At 42.1% G+C, this 21,155-nt stretch overlaps 1 protein-coding gene and 1 long non-coding RNA gene across 2 annotated transcripts in view; both read left to right on the forward strand.

Moving 5' to 3' along the window:
• The window catches only part of efnb2a (ephrin-B2a), a 16,741-nt gene extending 12,695 nt beyond the window's left edge, over positions 1–4,046 (forward strand). Inside the window, exons 4-5 of the mRNA XM_046842503.1 lie at positions 100–195; positions 1,014–4,046. Of these exons, the coding sequence (XP_046698459.1) occupies positions 100–195; positions 1,014–1,420 (503 nt within the window). The 3' untranslated portion in view covers positions 1,421–4,046. The remainder of the gene's footprint in view (positions 1–99; positions 196–1,013) is intronic.
• A 5,876-nt stretch (positions 4,047–9,922) lies between these two features.
• Positions 9,923–21,155, forward strand: part of LOC124380015 — a 503,784-nt gene continuing 492,551 nt past the window's right edge. Inside the window, exon 1 of the long non-coding RNA XR_006924580.1 lies at positions 9,923–10,389. This is a non-coding gene — a long non-coding RNA (uncharacterized LOC124380015). The remainder of the gene's footprint in view (positions 10,390–21,155) is intronic.

A 21,155-nucleotide genomic window follows, 5' to 3' on the forward strand; every position in this document is an offset into this window, starting at 1 on the left:
CGTACACTCCCTAACGCACACTTTTATTTAAACACACACACACACACACACACACCATTGACCACCTGCTGATTAAGATCTTTGTGTATTTTTCCACAGACCCATCAGACCCTCTTCCTCCGAAAGAGTATCCGACCAAACATCCGCCCAAATACATGGACAAGGATAAATTCAACGACGTGCTCGACAAACCAGGTGCGTTATACTCTCAAGAAGTGTCTTTCTTCAGAGAGTGTTTGTGTGTGTGTGTGTGTGTGTGTGTGTGTGTGTGTGTGTGTGTGTGTGTGTGTGTGAGAGAGAGAGAGAGAGAGAGAGGTGGGAGCCCGTAATTAAACACCACACATAAAAATAAATAAACCTGAGTTTCTCTGTAATCATCTCTCGCTTCTTCTTCTCCTTTTTATCTGCTGTCTATCTGAACACCCTCGGATTCACAAATCCTCCTGATACAAAACACACACACACACACACACACACACACACACACACACACACACACACACACACACACACACACACACACATTGCATACCTCAGCATCTCTCTATACCCCCCTCCACTCTTTCCTCTTTCCGTTCCTTTCCAAAAAGCAGCATATGGGTGTCAAAGTCATTTGAGTGGAGTGTCTTATGCAGCATAATCCGCTTGTAAAGCATCCCAAAGCACAAGCAATCAGTCCAGCACACCACGCGGGAATCTCACGAGTCCTGGAAAAAAAACATAAATGTAGCACGTCGGAATGCCAACCATCGAAACTTTCATTAGATTTAAATAAAAAAGGGAAAAAAGGTGCAGGTTCAGATAGCCGAGTTCAGCCGGAGTGTATTTGGAGGAATAATAATCATCATCTATAGAAGCAGATCTTCCACATCATCCAACTCCATGTAAAGCATATCTTCATGGAGCCGGAACTGGTTTTGGGTCTCCTAGTTCTAGATAACGTTAATGCACATCCAGGGACGAATTTGGCTGGAAAATCATGCTCATGACCGACTCTTATTTCTTCTCCGCAGGCGTGTCTCATCACGAGGGTGAGACGGTGGACAGCGGCAGCGGAGGGAAATCGTCGTCGGTGATCGGCTCCGAGGTGGCCCTGTTCGCCGGCGTGGCCTCGGCCTGCGTGATCGCCGTGGCGGTGGTGGCCATGCTGGTGGTCCTGCTGCTGAAACACCGGCGGCGCCACGGCAAGCACTCGCCCCCTCACACCACTACGCTGTCGCTTGGCTCACTGGCCACGCCCAAAAGAGGCGGGGGCAACAACAACGGCTCTGAGCCCAGCGACATCATCATCCCGCTGAGGACGGCCGACAGTGTGTTTTGCCCGCACTACGAGAAAGTGAGCGGCGATTACGGCCACCCCGTCTACATCGTACAGGAGATGCCCCCTCAGAGCCCCGCCAACATCTACTACAAGGTGTAAGAGACTCAGGACTAGCCTTGAACATTTCGACCCTGTTGCCCCCCCCTCAATGAATCGGCCCCTCCCTATAGAGTGGCGTGGGGGGGCGGTTGACGAAGCTCTGCGCCTCTTCTCTCTCGTGGCTGTCGTAAACAAAAAAAAATAATAATCGATTTTTCCGAATATTCCTTATTATTCTTCAGTGTAGAGTTTTCAAACGGTGGAGTGAGGCTGCTGCTTTCGACCCCCTCACAAAAAAAAAAAAAAAGAAACACGGTGCACTAAATTGTGTGTTTGTGAGGTCATGGTGGTGTGTTTGGGGGCCTGTGTTTTTAAAGCGGTGAGGGGACTCGCCTTACGAGGAGGAGAAGGATGAATTAAGAGTGACGGAAGAGTGACTCGAGTGAACGAAAGGAAACAAATGTATCATGGAAAACACCCCCCCCATCCTGCCCCCGATTGCGAACTCGTGCTTGTTCTAAGGGGGGAGGGGGAGGATACGCATCGTTTCATCAGCGGTCACAGATACAGGAAGTGGATTTGGACGAAACAGGAAGGACTCGCGCTGTCGGGCCTGTACACGGACATCACCTGTTTCGCTCGCCTTTTGGTCACCGTTTTATTTTTTTCCCCTTTCATTTTTTTGTTTTTGTTTGTTTCATTCTCATGAACTCAACCTTCTCTGAACATCACGAACACTTATCATTGTTTTATTTTTTATTTCCTGCAAAGTGACTCTCACAATCGTTACTTGAAGGCTTCGCGTCTCGGGGGGGCGCACGTCTTTACTCTTCGTCATTCCCCATGCGGCTCGTGTGCGGATTCGTTTCATAGATCTAGGTATTGTCATAGAGATCCTGTCGTGCTGGTTAATTCGTGCTGTACGTACGTTGTGTGGCACATACACACACACACACACACACACACACACACACACACACACATATACATACATACATTTCACTCATGTAAGTTCAAAGCCAAGGGCTAGAACAGAAAAAAAAAAAACAAGGTCATTGCAAGGTCGGGGAAGATGAACACTAGAAGCACTTTTGGAAAAAACAAACAAACAAAAAAACACCTGGCCCACATACACACACACACACACACACACACACACACACACAGTGAGTGACAATGGTGGGATCGGCAATAATTGTCCAACTGACATTATTTGCCATTATTCACCATCATTACACACACACACACACACACACACACACACACACACACAGAAACAACGATTTTCGATGAACTGGTGCTGTCATACTCATGCGAAAGCACAGGGTCATCTGACGCATCGTTATTATTATCAGCATCATCATTATCACAATTTCCTTTTTTTTTTTTTTTTACGAAACAGAAGCCTTTAATTAACATTTTGTTTCGAGTTTGTTTAGTTGTACATTAAAAGCAGAGGAGATTATAAAAGACAGTAAGAAGACGAAGACGTGAAGGAAAAAATAAAGCGTACACAGAGTTTATTTATGACACACAGAGCACACGAACGGCCAGGAGGAAGCAGATCTAATAATAACTCAGCAAGCAGGCGCATTATGCAAAACGTAGACCTTTCGCATAAAAAAAAAAAAAAACCAACAACAAAAAACACCACCTCCCCGTTCATGCACACCGATCGATCCTTACAGAAATAGTTGCCTTTTTCGAAGCGGAGTACGCGCACGACCGGAAAAAAGGGGGGCAGCTTGGGAAAGAAAAGAAAGCTGGAGAGAAAAACAGCACGTTGGGTTTAAAATAGCTGAAAGGAATGAGAAGGAAGGGCCAAGAACGAGTCTGGAGGAAAGGCGAGTCTGGCAGAATCTTGCTTTGCAAGGATAAACTAAAACCGGCTCCTCTAGCCTGGCTGTCTTGTTTGATGAACCTCAGAGAGGTTAAAATTAGGCCTCTCAAGTGGGAAGGAGGGCAGCGGACAAGAGTTAGGAAGTGAGCCAGCCAGCGAGCCAGCCAGCCAGCCAGCCAGAGGGGAATTAGCTCAGGCTAAAATCATAAAAAAATGTCATGCTACTCCCTCGGAATAGAAATGTTGACACTGAAGGCAAAGAGAGCTCCTGGCATGCGAAGGAAGTCGCCGATTGGAGTTTGTCGCTGCACCCGTGGGACCGTCCTGGTAGATTCCCACAATCCCTCACTCATTAGTCCCTCAGCTCTCTCACGAGAAGCCTCTCTGCTCCATGTCATGGTGTGTGTGTGGTTGTCCATGTGAACCTTCATATCGAATTATCCGTGTATTCCGGCGCCCACATCCGTAAGGTTCGCGTTCACCCGCAACAGCTTTTCTTTTCTGTGTTTTTTTTTTTTGACACTCATTACCCAAGCAGAGATTCGGCTCTCGGTCGCCGCGGTTACGTATCGTTCATATTTTTTTTTATTTCATTTCCATCTGTTTCTCACGGAGATTTGTTCGAATCTCGCCAAGAAGCCAAGCCTTGTGGGATCGGAGGTTTTGTGCCTCTGTAAGAGGCCGCAAGAAAAAAAAAACAATAAAAAAAATGTAAGCAAATATGCAATTTTTATTTATTTTTGTAACAATTGAGAGACAAAAAAATGAAATGCTTACACCTATGGAAAAAAGTGTTCTTATCCACTGAAATGAGTGAAAAAAAAATACATCAAGAAATCAATACAATCCTGTTGTGGTTTTCTTTTTCCTGAAATAGTATTCTTTTTTTAATTTTTTTTTTTTAGGTAAACTGTGAAAAAACTCACAAAAGTCACAAAAATCGAGCTTTGAAACTCATAATACAGAACACACACACACAAACCCATGGCAGGGTTCGGTTGCTGTCTGAAGATGGAAAAAATAATGACAATCTTCTTAGTTTCTTCGAATCTGAAGGCGGCTCTTTGCTAAGCGATTCGCAAACATTCTTGCGGAAACGGAACGAGAGGAACGAGCTCGGCTCGGCCGGACGTGCCGTATTTACGAGCTCGGGGTGTTTGTGAAACGCAGAGTGAAGCGTCTTCAGGCTACTGTAAAATGCCTTGCTCATTTCGTCATCGTTTTCAAGTTCAGATGACTCCGTATTTTTTTTTTTTTTTTTGCACCGTACACCTGTAGGGGTAAAAAAAACAAACAAAATTGCTGTAAATACATTCATGTTTGTATTGTAAATGGATCCCTGGTTCAAAGGATAGCCTTATTCCCATGCTTTTTATATATATATATATATATATATATATATATATATATATATATATATATATATATATATATATATATATTAAAAGGACCGGGTTTAAATTCTAAACAGAATCTTTTTTTTTTGGCAAATAGATCGTGTAAATATCAGACCCAATTTAACATTTTTTTATGAAAGAATAGTAAGATGTTTTGTATAAAATTGGAAATTTTTTGCTATGTATTTTAGCTAGCGCTCATCTGAAATCCTCGGCTCAGTCCTTTAACACCTAACCGCCTTGCCCCGCCCCCTTTTTTGCACTGTTTTCATGGTAATTTGGTTTTTATCGAGAGAAAAAAAAAAAGAACAAAAATGAACGAAGAGTTGCCAAACCGACTGCTGCATATTTGTGCCATACGTGTGTACCATAGATATTTATTTAATTAGTTTTTGTTTGTGTTTGACTTCATTTCTGTCTGGTTTGTACGCAAAATGAGTTCAGTATTACGGTTGGGTTTTTTTGTCGTTTCTCGCACTTTCCCCTTTCGTCTGTCGCTGTGGTTTTCCCAGTGGCTGTAGCTCCGCCCCCTTTTCCTCGGATTCCCCTTCCTTTTTTCAAAAGTGCGATCTGGTCAGGCCATGAAACAGTAAAAAAAAAATAAATGACACATACACACACATTCCACACACAGTCTGTTACAAACCGAAAATGTTTTTCAATAAAATGTTTTTCCTATGGAACTTTCTAGTTTGGTCTCGCTTTTTATTTTCTACACCAACTTTCTAACCTTCTAGGGACCGCCGATTGGACTCGACATTTAAGGTCTGGATTAAGCCTACGCACCTCTATTGAGCAGTCAGACAGGTTTCTGTGTGTTAGATGTCACTCAGGAATATAATAATGACATTAAAGTTGCAGATGATTTGTTCTGCTGAAATTTTCCCTTCCCTTGAACTATCTTGTTCCAGCATGACAATGCTCCAGGGCACAAAGCCAGCTCCATGAAGATATGCTTCACATGAGTTAGATGATGTGGAAGATCTCCTGCTGTAGACTTTCAACCCTATTGAACACCTTTGGGATGCACCTCAGGCCTCCTCACTTTCTCACCTACATCAGTACCTGATGTTTCTAACCCATAAAGTGCAGATTTACGAGTCATTGCTAAACCATTCAGCAGGAACCTGCTTTATAGAAGAAGAGCAGGTTTTATCAAAAGAAGACATGCAAATTCCAACCTGCATATATTTGGACCCCCTTCCCCCCCTGTCCAGACATCTGTCAACCTTTAGTTATTGTATCTCCATGGAAATGATCTTGCACAATTCCACACTTCTTTTCATCCAGGTTCAACCTGTTTTTTTTTTTTTTCCTCACTAAGGCGATATATGTGTAGCCCGGTGATCTTTTATTTTGAAGACGAGCGGTTTGAGGAGCAGGCAGGAAATCTGCTCGAGAAGCGATTACTCACGTCATCTTTTGAGCGTCTCTTCGAATTTATCGAAAGATCATTGTGAGGGTGAGGGTGGAAAAACTTTTACTCGTGCGGCAATGTGCTGGTGTTTGTTGTGGCATCGAGGAGTCGGCGTGGTGGTGAAGTCTTCACGTGTCGCACGCCAATATTATTGCCGCATTCCTTTTTCTCTAAAGTGTCTACTTTGAACACCTTCAGTGTCTACTTTGAACACCTTCATTAACACCTCTGGCCAAAAATAGGGCATCTAAAAAAAAAAGAAAGAAATGGACCCAAAAATCAGTTCCACCGGCATGTTTTGACTCACCCTGTCCCTCTACTGGGTTTAGATATTAACAATGATGAATTCTTAATCAGGAGGAAACAAACAGATTTTCTAAAAATGCCACCAAAGACACACAGCGAGAAACTTTTTCCCCAGAGGCTTCTCCAAAACTTATCTGTGCCATTTTCTGCCCGTGGTTTATTGTCGTGAAGATCCCGGATCCCTCCTGCAGGAGTCTTTGTTCCTCCAGTCTCAGGAGGTGCAGAATAAATAGCATGATATCAAGCAGAACGCATAATGAATGCGCATCTTAAAAGCTTTCTTCATTCGGGGTTTGGTCCGTCCGGACCTGACCCCAGGAGAAAAGCAGTTTCGAGACTAAACATCTATGTTAATATGGTCAGATGATATGCCTGAGCTCGGGGTGGATGGTAAGCCAGGAATAGATGCAGGATGGGGGCACATCAGACGCTCGAGGCATGCTTTGAGGCATCGCAGTATTTCTAGTGTTCTTAGAATTCATTAACGATAATTAAGGCTTTTCGCAGAAAATCATACTTTTGTGTTTATCTTAGACTTCACATGTACGTGAGGGTGGAGGTTTTCATAGATAATACCATTTGAGAGTCATGAAGATGGCTTTGGATTTGTAGTTTATAGGAACAGACCTGTTACAATGCCACCTAGTGATCCTGTTCCCGTTCTGCCTTGTTCCCGGACCTGTCTGATCCATCCTGATGAGGTTCAGCTAAATTCTAAACTACTGCGTAAGGAACCTTTATGGTTCCATCACTGTGGATGGAACCATAAAACTTTATTGCCAGATAATAACTTTAACAATAATGGAACTATAGCGAAGTTTCCTTCAAGTCTTACAAATTTCAGCTGTTGAGGATGAAGATAAATAAAGTTTTTAAACTGGTTCTTCTCAAGGTTTCTTCCTTGTGATATCACTGGGAGTTTCTGACTGTGGTTTTCTCATTAGGGGAAAATTAATAGGGACTAATTCCGATATTTAAAATGCATCTAAGTTGCTTTGGGACAAAATTCATCGTTAAGGCGCGGTACAATAAAATGTAATCGAATTCTACGTAACTTGTTGGATCACACCAAGCCGTTTCGTTCGAGACTAATTAATGAGATTAATTATTGAAGTCATGTGTTGGTGTGTAAGAGCTCGAACAAAATGTCAACCAGTGACGTTTCTTTCATTATTTTGCTTTTTCAAACCAGCAGGACATGCTTCGACATGCCCGATGAATCAGAGTTTGTGAAAATTTCTGTACATTTACTGGAAAAAAAATTTTCGCAGGTGACAAGTCATAAGCGAAATCGTCTTATCCACGATTGGAAAACTTGAAACCTAATCAGCTTGAAAGGTGTGCAGCGTTACATAAAATAAACAAAAATCTCAATTCGTTATAAATTCGTATGTATTTTTATTTTAGAAGCAAATCAACAGGGCGTGTTTGGAGCCTAGCTGTAATCCCTGTATCGAGCCAAAACAGTGTTAAGTTTCTTTAGGTCCTTCTAAAATCCTTCCTAACACCCTGTTTGCTGCCCTTATTTACTAAAACTCCATGTGCATGTCCTAATAATCCAGTTTGAGTCACACACACACACACACACACACACACACACACACACACACACACTCGTGCACACTGCAGCTCCACCCTTTAAACTACGAACAATTGAACAGTATACAAGCTACACTAGGTTTTGTGTCAAAGAGCGCAGTGTGTTTGTAGGAGTGGGTGTGTGTACCGTGTTGGGTGTGCAGGTACATGCTTCTCTCAGGGTGTGTGTGTCGCTGGGTGTGTATGAAGTAAAGCCTGGTTCTCTTGACACTTGGTTGAATGCGTGTTTGAAATTTCGGGATTAGGAGAGGCATCAAGGAAATGAGGAGTCAATTACTTTTAAACGTTTTGACCCCTTGACTATAAAAGGAAAATTCCGAAACTCTTATGTAACATGCCTGCTAATGTTGCAAACCAGGAAATGGTTTTTAGGAAGGAATTAAGGAAGTGATGTTTGGGAGGGGTTTAAAATATTCAAAGCAGATTTCTGTGTGGCTCAAGGACAACTAGCTGATCAAGCTAGGTTACAGAGGTGGAACGTTTTCTAGATTCTGTCAATTAAAGTTATTGACAGGCTCTCGTGAGTTGGTGCTGGTTCCTCTGGGAGCTTTCAGTCTCATTTGACAAAAGTATCTCCAGCCCTGCTTTCAGTTCGATTTTTGGTTGGCTGTTTGATGATTAATCCATGTATAGGATCTTTTCAGGAAATGGTCGCTCAGAGATGTATCCTTGCAAGGTCGTGATACTTCTGATCAACCGATCAAGTGTATAGATCTACCTAGAAACCACTTTTGGGCCCTTGAGCAAGGCCCTTAATCTTCTAATTTAGATAATTGCTGTCATGTTTGCCAAATGCTGTACATAATATTCAAATCAACGTCCTTCCCTCTACCAGGTTTCTTAATTTCTGGGTGTTTTGGGTAACAGGAACAAAGCCTTGGCAGGGCGATCATCCATGACTTTAAAAAGATCCCCTGCCCTGATAAACTTCAAGACCAGAATCCACTTAAAGTGTTTGGATGCTAGTTCTGGGTCGTTCATAAATGATTCATTTATTTTAAATGTGACTCAGAAACTACAGGACACTTTAAATCAACGTTTATTATTTTCTCTGCACGACCAGACGGATAAAACGACAGTGTTAAATCATACATCAGAACAGAGTCATGAGGTCTTTGAGTGTTTATATATGCATTTATAAAAATGACTTCAAAATCCCATTGAATACCGAACGGCAAATATTTGCATAAACATCTCACTAAGCAGAGTAAAGTGGCGGATAATCGGTGGTTAACCCGGTACGTTCTTCAACTCCCGGCGTGTGTCACGTTTTAATACTAAGCTTCGAAAAATTATACGAAACTCTGTAGTCATTCCAGGTTAAATCTCCTCTGCGTTCTTGGAATGACGCAGAAGAATGAAACTGTGAGTCAGTGACAGGTTTGGGTTTTTCTTACAGAGGCGACGTGCTGTTGCATTCCATCAGCTGCCACCAGGATTATCTCCCCAGATTAACCCTTGAATAGTTGTGCATGTGTAAACATGTCCTTAAGACACACTACCTCTTCATAACCTCGACTCGAACTCCAGTTTCAGATTCCCTACAAGTGGATTCTGTTTGACCTGATCCCAAAAAATAAACAGGTAATGACTGCAACAAAGAAAATGGAGCTGCTGCAGGTGACATCAGTGCATAAAGAACCCACAGAGGAACATTTCCTGCATCAGCAAAAATCTCTTTTTGTATGTGTTCTTTTATACAAAGTGTACAGACATTTACTGTGGGTCAAATAAGTATTTTTGTTACACTGACAATTTTTTAAGGGTTCCCATTACAAAGAACCGAGAGATCCGTCAGAAAAACAGAATCTAAAAAAAAATCCAGAAAATCTCATTGTACGATTTTTAAATAATTCATTTCCATTTTATTGCATGAAATAAGTATTTGATCACCAAATTCTCTCTCTCAGACATGTTAGTTTGTCTTTAAGAAGCCTCCTATCCTCCACTCATTACCTTAATTAATTGCACCTGCCCACACACTCAATCACTCAGACTCCAACCTCTCCACTATGGGCAAGACCAAAGAGCCGTCTAAGGACACTAGGAACGAAATTGTAGACCTGGACAAGGCTGGAATGGACTACAGGACAATATGCAAACTGCTTTGAGAGAGCCACCAGGAAAAAAAAGCCACCAGAGCTAGATTTAGTGATCTATTGAAACATATTGAGGAATTGCATGTAGTAGGTTCCTTCACAATGCTGAAATATGGTTACTGAACAGAAATAGTAAGATATACAATAGTAAGAAGTTTCTCGACTCTTTCAAGCTGTTTAAAGGCTTGGTTTGTTTTAATGGTCTAGCTATTGCAAAAAAGGATTTTGATCATTTTGGTCACTGGGAACAGCTCTGGAAACAGCTCTGGGAACAGCTCTTGGATCTGCCTTGGGAACAGCTTTGGGAACAGCTTTGGGAACTGCCTTGGGAACAGCCAGCAGAAGCCCAATCTCCTCATCCTCTGCACAAGGTAGGCGCTGAGGTTTTTGTTGTGGAAAAATCGGTGATGTTTGACTTGGTCTTCTAAAAATAGGCCATGCTTGGCCTATCGTGATGTGTGAATGGATACAGACTTTCTCAACCTGTTCATTGGGCTACACATCTCACCTGAGAGATATTGTTTAGATTGACTGCTTTTGGGAAGACCAGCTGGAAATGCTGGTATGATGGCTGCTCTTGTTGAAAATGTGTGTTTTTATGGTGTTTTTCTCCTAAACGTTAAATAGTCTGCAGTTCCTGCACGACACCAAGGTTGTCTCGAGGTGTTACTTGTCGAGCAGTTTGAGTAATATCAGAACTTTGTGTGTTGGAGGACATGGCACAGCAGATATTCTCTTCTCCTCTGTCTGCCATTCTGTTCTCTTCACTGTCTCCTCGCTCATCCCCTTTTCCCTTCACACCAGGTAGAAGGTTGCACAGAGGGGGTTGAGGGATGAAAGGCGGAGCGCAGCGAAAGATGAGTGAGAGAGGAGGGCTGGAGAACAATGCGACGCCTGTGTGGAGTGTGTGAGAAAGAGGGAGAGAGTGACACAGGGAGGGGAAAGAGAGGAGAGAGAGAGAGAGAGAGAGAGAGAGAGATGTTATCGGGAGTGCTGTAGTGTACTGTTTACACACTGTGTCTTCTCAAGCACTCCAAGGAAGAGCGAGACTGAGGAACAGATGGAGAGGGATAACGACTGGAGGAACAGATTAAACAAAAAAAAAATGTCAAAAGTTACTGAAATATTGGAGTTCAAACTGAGAGAAAGGAAAGACTTTGGGGCTGTTTATTCCAAATAAAGCTTTTTAATGTTGATTATATATAAACCCTTCATTTTCCAACCAGTTTGAAACTCATTGCTCAATAAGTCATTGCGGTATTATAGGGACATTAAACTAATACATGTTTTGTTTGAAAACAAACATTTTTCTCTCTGTTTTAGCCGTTTGTCCACAAATTAAATTAACATTTAAACCCATAGGGAACTGCTTTTTACGACTGTCCAACACGTTGTAGAAATAGAATCTAAATAAATAACAATTTAAAAGGACATATAAAGTAGAAATATAAGAATAGCAAATATATATGTATACTATCAAATATTTGCCGATATTAGTCAGAAAGGGATGGGTATGGATGACAACGATATTGATGGTAGTCCAGATATAAAGTTTCTCAGTGTTTTTAGCCAATGAAAATGTAGCTTTTTGAAAACACTCTCCAAAGTGGACTGTAAAAACGAAGGATTTCAGATCCTTCGATCATGTGTAGTACGTTCGGGAAAACGATGGAGAGCGTCCTAGGTTTTTTAATTTATCTGGATTTGTGTAGACCTAGACTAGAAAACTGCCTGGGAATCACATGAACACCCTTTTTTTTTTTTTTTTTTTTTTTTTGTACAAATTAACTTGGGTTTGGAAAGCTTTCTCAGAGACCTGAACACTTTCGTATAGCAAATATCTTTTCCTTGAACCACATTACTGACCTCCTTCTGTTTAGGTCCTCACTGTTTCTTGATGACCGGTAACCCTGGTATTACCCCCCCAGGGGTAGTACTGATCAACGGTATAACATATTCATCGTAGTAATGTCAGTGCAAATGTGCTTAATTGCCACTTAGAAGTAATGCACTCTGCATAAAGTGGCATGCCACTGGGCATCTAACCAACCAGTGGCCAGTTTATCCTGTCCTGGCAGGCTGTCCAGCTCCAGTTGAAAGAACTAACACTTGGCAATGAGTTGACTTGGCATTGGTGCAAGAGGTCCACCTGCACCTTGCCAAGCTTGTGCCAGATTTGAGACACTGCTCTTGGGTTGTAGATGCAACACTCTTGGCGTACACATTTTCTCCCGCATGTTAGTTCACTACTGTAAAGTCGCTGTGCGTAAATCAGCGCCTGCTAGTAGTCGATAGGGAAGGTGTTTGGAGATTCGCGGATTCTGCAAATGCGATCAAATATTCCGGTGTAAAACATCAAAGTAATGCTTTTGAGACACTCGTCAGATAAGTGACATGTCACATGGTGTCCAACTCCTCGGTGGCTGCTGTGTTCTATTCCAACAGGCTGTTCAGCTCAGTAGGGAGAACCACAATTGGCAGTAAGTTGACTTGCCATTTGTTGAAGAGATCCTCTTGTGACTTGCCAAACTTCGAGACACCAATTCTGGGTGTTGATGCCACTCTCTTGGGCATCTTGACTGCACGTACAATCCTTGTAGGTAGGTCACCTTGAGTAAGGTTATCCTTAGTAGCTTCTGTCCACTAGTGATGTGAAGATCGGATCATTTTAGTGACTCAGTTCTTTGAATCTCGTTCATGAAAATGAACAAATCTTTTTTTTTTTTTTTGTCATTTAGTTCATTTAGTTCCTTTGGTCATAAATCTATTAACAAGTCATATTTTAAATAAGCAGATTCCCAACACGTCTACATACACTTTCACTATAGTAATGAAACCATGGCAATGCAGCTAAGGACATTTTATGATAAACAGAATGAGTAGCTTCACCTCTCGTACACTATATTGACACCTGGTCATAAGTATATTATGTGCTTTTTTTTTTCTTACCCTCTTGTACTGTCTGCCCTCCAGCCAGTGAGTAAGCAGTCCATGGTAGGTCTTTCCAATAGAGCAAGACCCCCAAGCAGACTCTAGTGCCTTGAATTTCTAGCAAGCAAGAGTCTGTTCTTTTCTCGCTTAAGACGAGGACATGTCTCAGCCTGTTGTATTTGGGATTTAGCCACAGGCTGCTAACCCACTTCTGAAAGTCCCTTAGTTCCATCAAGCCCAAGGGAACTACTGTCATCAGCAATCCTAGCGTCCTCAGCAGGAGCCGGTACTACACACAACACACACCGGTGAGGGCAGGTTGGCTAGCGTTGGCAATGAATCCAGCTTCACTACAAGGCTGCTTTAGTGCTCGTGAGATCTTTATTGGGTTCACAGTGAGAACAAGCACCATAATATGTGGTGTTAAGAAGATGGACGATTTGTTGGTAGGACATCAGCGCTAGTCCGCCAAAATATGGCTGAATTAGTGAACACTGGCGATTTACAGCAACGAGAAAGCATGTGTCTGATGTGCGTGTGTTCACAAACAACTTTATTATTTATTTGCAGTAATTTACGAGTTTCCTCAGGCAAGACGAGGAAAAAAACATTATTGTCCAATGCACATTAGATATTTCGATGTGAAACTTCCCACTTTTGCGCTCGTTTAGTCCTAATGAAGTCGTGCGTTCAGGCAAGAATCAAAATGACAAATTTAAAGCCTGTTCCGTGGGTGGGAATCTTTTCTCTCATTAAAATCCAGCATACTTAAATTTTCCTTAGAAGCCAGGCTTCTCCGGGGTTAATAGCACTATGATGCGAGATATAAACAAGGTTTTCATGCAGGATCTTCTGTTCAATGAAGCAGTTCCACGTTTAGTCCCAATTTGCTGTTATTTTAAGCTTTACTCTTCTGAGATGTTGTTTTACTAGATTTTGTGGACATTTGTGAAGATTCCTTTATCCACAAGTGTGTGAGTAAAGTCAGGTACTGATGTAGGTGAGAGAGTGATGAGGGCTGGGGTGCCGTCAGCATTCACATTCATCCCAAATAAGATTGGAGCTCTACAGCAGGAGATCTTCCAAACATCTCCAACCCATGTAAAGCATCTCTTCAAGGAGCTGGCTTTGTGTTTTATGATTGGAACAGATTTGGGCAAAATGTAAAGCTACAGCATCCAAAGACGTCTTTGTTTGGCTAAGAAGCTGTACGTAAGGCTTAAAACCTCAGGTGTCTCAATAGTTTTTTCTATATATTTCTATTTGATCACATGATTTGCTCACAATAAAATGTACATGTTGTTTATAGCGTCATGATTCAGTAGCTCGCTCATAAACGTTTTTTCCTCTGAATCATTCATTATTTACAGGGGGAAACTGTACTCTGGAGCAGTGTAGGGGAAGAGGACAGATGTGATGAGCTCTGAAAAAGTCGTATTATGACCTGATGTCACCTATAGTAGGTAGAAAGGTGGAGCGTGAGAACTTATTCATGTGTATACATTACTCAGGATGTTGGTCCTCAGTAAGGTACATTATAGGGACAAAGTTACAGGGACACCTGACTTTTCTACAATATCTGGTTCCTCCTCAAGAATTAGCACAAATTTGGAGAACAGCATATGGAATGTACTAGCTCTAGGGGAGGGGGGTGTCTGTGTGGGGTCCAGGTTTTCATTCCTTACAATCCACTGAAAAAGAAGAACCCAACAGGTGGAATCTGGTGTGGCCTGGTTGGGATCAAAACCTGCCCACATGGACCTTTTGTGGAAATGATTGGAGACCCCTGCTCTAGGGAGTGGTAGCTCATTGGATCAGATATTAAACTTCTGGTCGTGGGTTGAAATCTCAGCACCATCAAGCTGCCACTGCTGCCACCCATAACCCTCAGTTGCTCAGCTGAAGAACAGAGGTAATGTTTGTGTGAAAATTTCTCTTTAATTGAAAACCAGCTCCATGAAGATATACTTTCCATTGGTTGAAAGTGTATGAAAGATTTCCTGCTATAGACCCTATTTTGGATGTATGTGAATGCTTGCAGCACCCCAGACCTTTTCACTTTCTCACCTACATCAGCACCTGTCTTTAATTGTGTCTAAATGAGCACACATCTCCACAGAATCTAGAGGAGCATCTTTCCAGAACAGGGGAACTTATTATAAGAACAAATGGGGACTCAGTGTGGAATGTGATGTTCATGTTTATCCAGGCAGTGTACGTTGTGATGAGGAAACAAGTAAAAATCCAGCAACGATTGCTTTTCTACCAGCTTTGTCGCTTCCTCTTACTGCAGCCATCTCTCGACGGGGAACCAAACCCCGGGCAGATGAAAAGCTTAACGCTTCTTGTCAATGAGACGAGCACAAATCCAGTTTTCTGGTGCCAAAAGGTTGGGTTGAAAAAGGCACTCGGACCACACGCACTCAGTGATCCTTTAAAAACGCCACACGCATTAAGTCTTATTGTGTGTGTGTGTGTGTGTGTGTGTGTGTGTGTGGAAACCCTGGCCTCTCCTCTCAGTTTAACCTCTTCAGTGGATCTCTGTTACTAACAGGAGAAATGTTTCCAAACTAGCAAATAAAAAAAATAAAAAACATGCAAATGTCGGTTGTATCTTTATCATATAGAAACTCGTTCTCTCTTTTGTGTGTGTGTGTGTGTGTGTGTTCATGTTCTTGTCTGCATGTAGAGCAGAAGGCTGAATTGAAAAGGCACTTGATATGGAGCAAAGCCTTTCAATGGTCTCCCTCACAATGGGCTTCATTATTAGATTGAGCAACACACACACACACACACACACACACACACACACACATGGAATGAGGGGGGTTAGAATTATGAAAACCAGCACTGATTGAAAAAGTGTGTGTGTGTGTGTGTGTGAGAGAGAGAGCTATAACTCTTAGGAGCTTCAGTGTCATGGCTTTGTATATGATGCTTGCATTTGTTTGAGACCGAGGCCTCTGAGAACGAGAGTATGCATTAGATGAGCGTGTGTGTGTGTGTGTGTGTGTGTGTGTGTGTGTGTGTGTGTGTGTGTGTGTGTTCCCTACCTAAAGCAACGTGGCTGTGCGCTAAACTGAAAGCAGCTGCTCTGGAAGCAGCTTTAAAGTGACTGAGGCGTTGATGCGTGGAGCTCTGGCACCTACGTACACTCATGTGGCGCTAGATGATCGAGTTCAAAGGGAACACCCGACAGGCATTATGCCCCCTAATGCTTCATTTAGTGTGTGTGTGTGTGTGTGTGTGTGTGTGTGTGTGTATGTATGTATGTATGTATGTGTGTGTGTGTGTGTGTGTGTGCGTATATATATATATATATATATATATATATATATATATATATATATATATATACGCACACACACAAATATTTGTGACAAAGCTTTGATCAGGTGCAGCAAATGAATTTAGGATACAAGAAAATGGCTGCACCAACACCCACTAGTTGGAAAATGAGTTTTTCTTCACTCATCCCTGACTTCCTGAGCATTCCTGATATCTATCCCGTCCTTCTAAGGTTTTAATTGGCGGGTAAAAAGCGACGAGGATGAAGAAGAAAAAAAGATTTCTATTACTTTTGCAAGTTTATAAACGATTACACATCCACTTGGCCGTGTTTTAACTCGATCATTTTGGTTGCCATGGGTACCCTCTAGGCTGCAGATTACACCCCAAGGCTGTGTGTGTGTGTGTGTGTGTGTGTGTGTGTGTGTGTGTAAAAGAGAGAGATTCCAGTGCCCAGCAGAGATCAGAAAAGCCGCCGCTCTCAAGTTCAGATCAATATCTTCCTGCCCTTCTGAGCTCCATCCCCTCCTGTTACACACACACACACACACACACACACACACACACACACACACACACACACACACACACACAAAGTGAGTTTGACTTTTTTTTTTTTTTTTTGTAAACCATGCCAATTATGGACTCCCAGTGGGTTATAAATCTCCTGAAATGAGCTGATAAATAATAAGTAAATAAATGTACACCTTCATTAACAATAAACTATGATATTAATTTCTCAACAAAAGCAGTTACTGTGCTCTATTTATTATTATTATTATTATTATTATTATAGAATTGGTAGCCTTTGGGGTGCAATGAAGCCACACAAGCTTGAGCTGAAATAAGATCATAGACACGTTAATTGAGAGTGTTTAGCCACAGGGCTCTGTCTCAAACGTGTCCCAGAAGCTGTGTAGGCTGCCTTTGAAGGTTAATTGAACTCCTAAACAGCATTACTAGTCTTTATGGCTGTGAAGAAGTAAAGAAAATACCAGGCATCAATGAGAAAGTGATTGGGATCATGTGTGCAGTTAGTAAAGTAACGGTGCTTTTACACACACACACACACACACACACACACACACACACACGTATGTTACGTATTTAATTATTATTATATTTTTCCTGCAGTAATCCTGTGTGCTCTCCAGCATCGATCTGTGAACCGGCGGCATCACAGTCTCATAAATAACCAAAGAGGAGCAGCTAAAGATTAATAAAATACCTCTCCTCTCAGCTTTAACACACACACACACACACACACACACACACACACACACACTCTACTGTACATTTCATTATTAATAACAGCAGCCACACACACACACACACACACACACACACAAGTAAGGCGGATGACATCATGTATGCTGGTCGTGACCACTGCTTCAGAGGACTGAGAGAAAATGAGAGAGAGAGAAAGAGAGAGAAAGGATGGAGAAGAAATGGTAAGAGGAATGTGTGTGAGAGAGAAGAATTTTGAGTATGTGAGAAGCTGAGAAACAGTGAAAGAAACAAAGAAATGGTGATAAGATTGAAGAAGTGTGAGAGTGAAGGGAGGGAGGGAGGAGGGAGGGAGGGAGAGAGAGAGAGAGAGAGAGAGAGAGAGAGAGAGAGAGAGAGAGAGAGAGAGAGAGAGAGAGAGAGAGAGAGAGAGAGAGAGAGAGAGAGGAATGTATGTGTGTGAGAGTCAAAGAAATGGGGTGATAGAAAGGTAAGGGGACTGTGTGTTTTGAGAGAGAGAAAGTAAAAATGGTAAAGGGAGAGAGAAAGAGGAGATGGATATTAAGGAGACAGAAATGGTTAGAGGAGTGTGTCAAAGAGAGAGAGAGAGAGAGAGAAATGGTGAGAGGAGTGTGTGTGAGAAAAAGAAACAAAGAAATGTAGAGAGAGACAAAGAGTGATGTGTCAGAGTGGAAGAAATCATGTGAGGAGCGTGTGTGAAAGAAAAAGAGAGAGAAAGAAAGAAAGAGAAAAGAGGAACAGAAAGAAATGTTCAGAAAGGAGTAGTGTGTGTGTGTGTGTGTGTGAGAGAGAGAGAAGGAAGGGAAAACTGTCCTGGTAAAAGCTGGAATAAAGGACAGATGGGGGTAAAAACACGGAGAAGGAGGAAACGGACGAGTGTAATTGCAATTCATTTGCAGCTCGAAGCTCCTCAGGGGGAACTCAGAGATCAGACTCTTCTCTTTAATATTCCCAACCACGGGTTCGAGATGAGAGACGCCTCACGTACCTTCAGGTCCATGAACATAATGAGATTTTTATTTCACCCCTGTGTGTGTGTGTGTGTGTGTGTGTGTGTGTGTGAGCGCGAGCAGAGTGCATCATGGTCGGACATTAAGATCACCCGAGTGAAGCGGGGCTGAACTTTCACTGGAGTGATTTATGGAGCCACTGAAGCATCAGTCTTCCTCGCTCTTCCTCACATATGCCTCGCCGGCCCTGAATTACCGTCAGCGCCGCAGATGTTCACACACTCGTCACAGACCATGTCCCCATTCTTCTTCTTCTCCTCCTCCCAGGGTTTCCTGGTGTTCATGAAGGTGTTTGCTGTAAGACGGTCAGGATTCGTGTGTATCCTGAGCTCCACGTTTGAGTCCTCCTTCCTCCATCAGACTCGTTGGAGCTCGTTTGTGTGAAAGGGCGAGAGTCTCGTCTCGCGCCTGCTCGTTTGCAAGCACGAGTGGAAGCAGATGGAAAGGTGTTAGTTTTGTCAGGGTCCTGGCTTGGGGTGTGTGTGTGTGTGTGTGTGTGTGTGTGTTTTATTTACTGTAGGTGTACATGCTAGCACTCGATCCGTAGCATATGAAAATGATTGCAATCAACCTCGCGTTTCCTCCGTTTGAGATCCAGAAGCCGCTCTGTAATCAAATTCGGGCAGGCGGCCAAACTTTATCACAATTTCGATCAAATTGAGGAAAAATGGCAGGATATTACAAAACTCTCATCTGAGCCTTTTTTTCTTTTCTTGGAAAAACATCCCATTATACAATCGTGTGTGTGTGTGTGTGTGTGTTTAAATTTAGAAGATCGGAAGAACAATCAGAAATGTTTGGTTTTGTACATTACTGTTTAGGGTGTGTTTGGTCCAACACACACACACACACACACACACACACACAATCTAACTCTTTTCCTTACATCTGGCAGAACTTGATCCCAATGGCCTATGCGCACACACACTCACACCATGCACAATGCTGAGTTGTGATTGGTTGTTGTTGTTTTTCCCCTCCAGCCTGGATTGTCTGCACTGTATTTAATTTTTTTAATTTTTTACCTTTTGCATTTTATTTCCATCTGTAACCAATCAGAAGCCGACCAGTAACCACTACTGCCCTGGTAGGACACGTTTTCCTGAGAAAAATCAATGCGTTATGGGTGTATTAAGACAAACGACTTCTGGTTTCATCGTGCACAAGGAGAGAACGTTTAATGAGATCGGACTGCGGGCCTCGCCGCTCGATATCGCTCTGACTGTCAAAAAAAAGATCAATGAGGAGGGAATGACTCGGGAAAATGTAGATAGATGGTATTTATTCATCAGAATCCGTGTGTTTTCTGATTTTAATTTTTTTTTTTTTATGACCATCATCATCATACAGGCCACTGAACTAATATTAAAAGCATTGGTAAATATGAGCAAAGCAGGTGGTGAAAAAATTTTATTTTCAAAAACTCTCAAAAATACTGTTCTCATCGATACCAAACTGTTCCTTAGTTTGTTAAATAGATGCGTCACAATTTTTGGGACCCCTATGAATTAACATGTATTTGAAGTATATTCTCATTGATCTTTAACCCTTTTTTGAGTCCACCTGGGTGACTAGAAAGAGGAAATTGTTCAACTTCCTGTTTCATAGGGGTATAAATCTGATGTGACGCACAGGCCAAATTCTCTTAGTCATTTATCACAAGGGGGTAACAAGGTTTAGCTTCAGAAAATGGGCAGTTATTCAATAATGATGAATTGTCATGGAAATCAACAAAGTCAACAAAAAGTCAGTTAGTTCAAGTCTTAAGTTGTGTCCCAAATAACCATAGGATGTGTTCTTATGCTATGCGCTAAGCTACGGGAGGTGGTAGGTCAGTAGTTAAGACTCTGGGTTACTGATTAGAAGGTCAAGCCCTGGTATTGTCAAGCCTCCACTCTTGGGGCCCTTGAGTGAGGCCCTTAACCCTGTATCATGCCTGACTCTGCGCTTTGACCCCAGTGTCCTAACATCTCTAGGATCTGTGAAGAAAGAATGAAACTGTGCTGTTAAGAACATGTGACAAGTATAAAATATCTTTACATTACTAATCAATTTAAAAGCGTTTTATTCACTTTTTTTTAATAATCAGAAGCAAAAGTCATTTTCCAGTCGACTGTGAATGTCATACGCCTGTAATGCGTTTGCGTTTATTTCTCACTTAGAACGGAAGAACACGTGTTCGATCAAAACACTGAAGATCTGCCGTTTACTGGATCGGTAGTTTGAATTGTCGTCGGCCATCTTGAATTTTTGGTTTTGGTAGACCCTCCATTCTTCTGGTGCGTTCAATGCATTGTCATTTTTCTACACTGCTTTTGTTCAATAGTGTAGACTAATGCATGCAGATTGGGATTCACCAAATGTGACTTTATTGTTGTTATCGTAAAATTTTTCTCCAACTTTCGGTTGTGTTTGAATAGCCTTTTAACCTTAGGATTGAGAGACCAGCAGCACCATCATTCAAGAAGCTTTATTCTGAAAGAAAAGGATAAATAAAGGATTAAGAAGAAAGTTTTCAGACAGCCCCTCAATCCGCCCACCAATCAGTATAATTAACGCTGCAGCAGCTGACGTTTTAATAAAGGATAATTATAGAATTATCAGAAGATGTCAGGAAGCCTGACGCCGACCTTGAGCGCTCTGGCCCACCCAGAACGCTG

Source organism: Silurus meridionalis, chromosome 3, assembly GCF_014805685.1.
Source record: "Silurus meridionalis isolate SWU-2019-XX chromosome 3, ASM1480568v1, whole genome shotgun sequence".
Lineage (NCBI taxonomy): Eukaryota > Metazoa > Chordata > Actinopteri > Siluriformes > Siluridae > Silurus > Silurus meridionalis.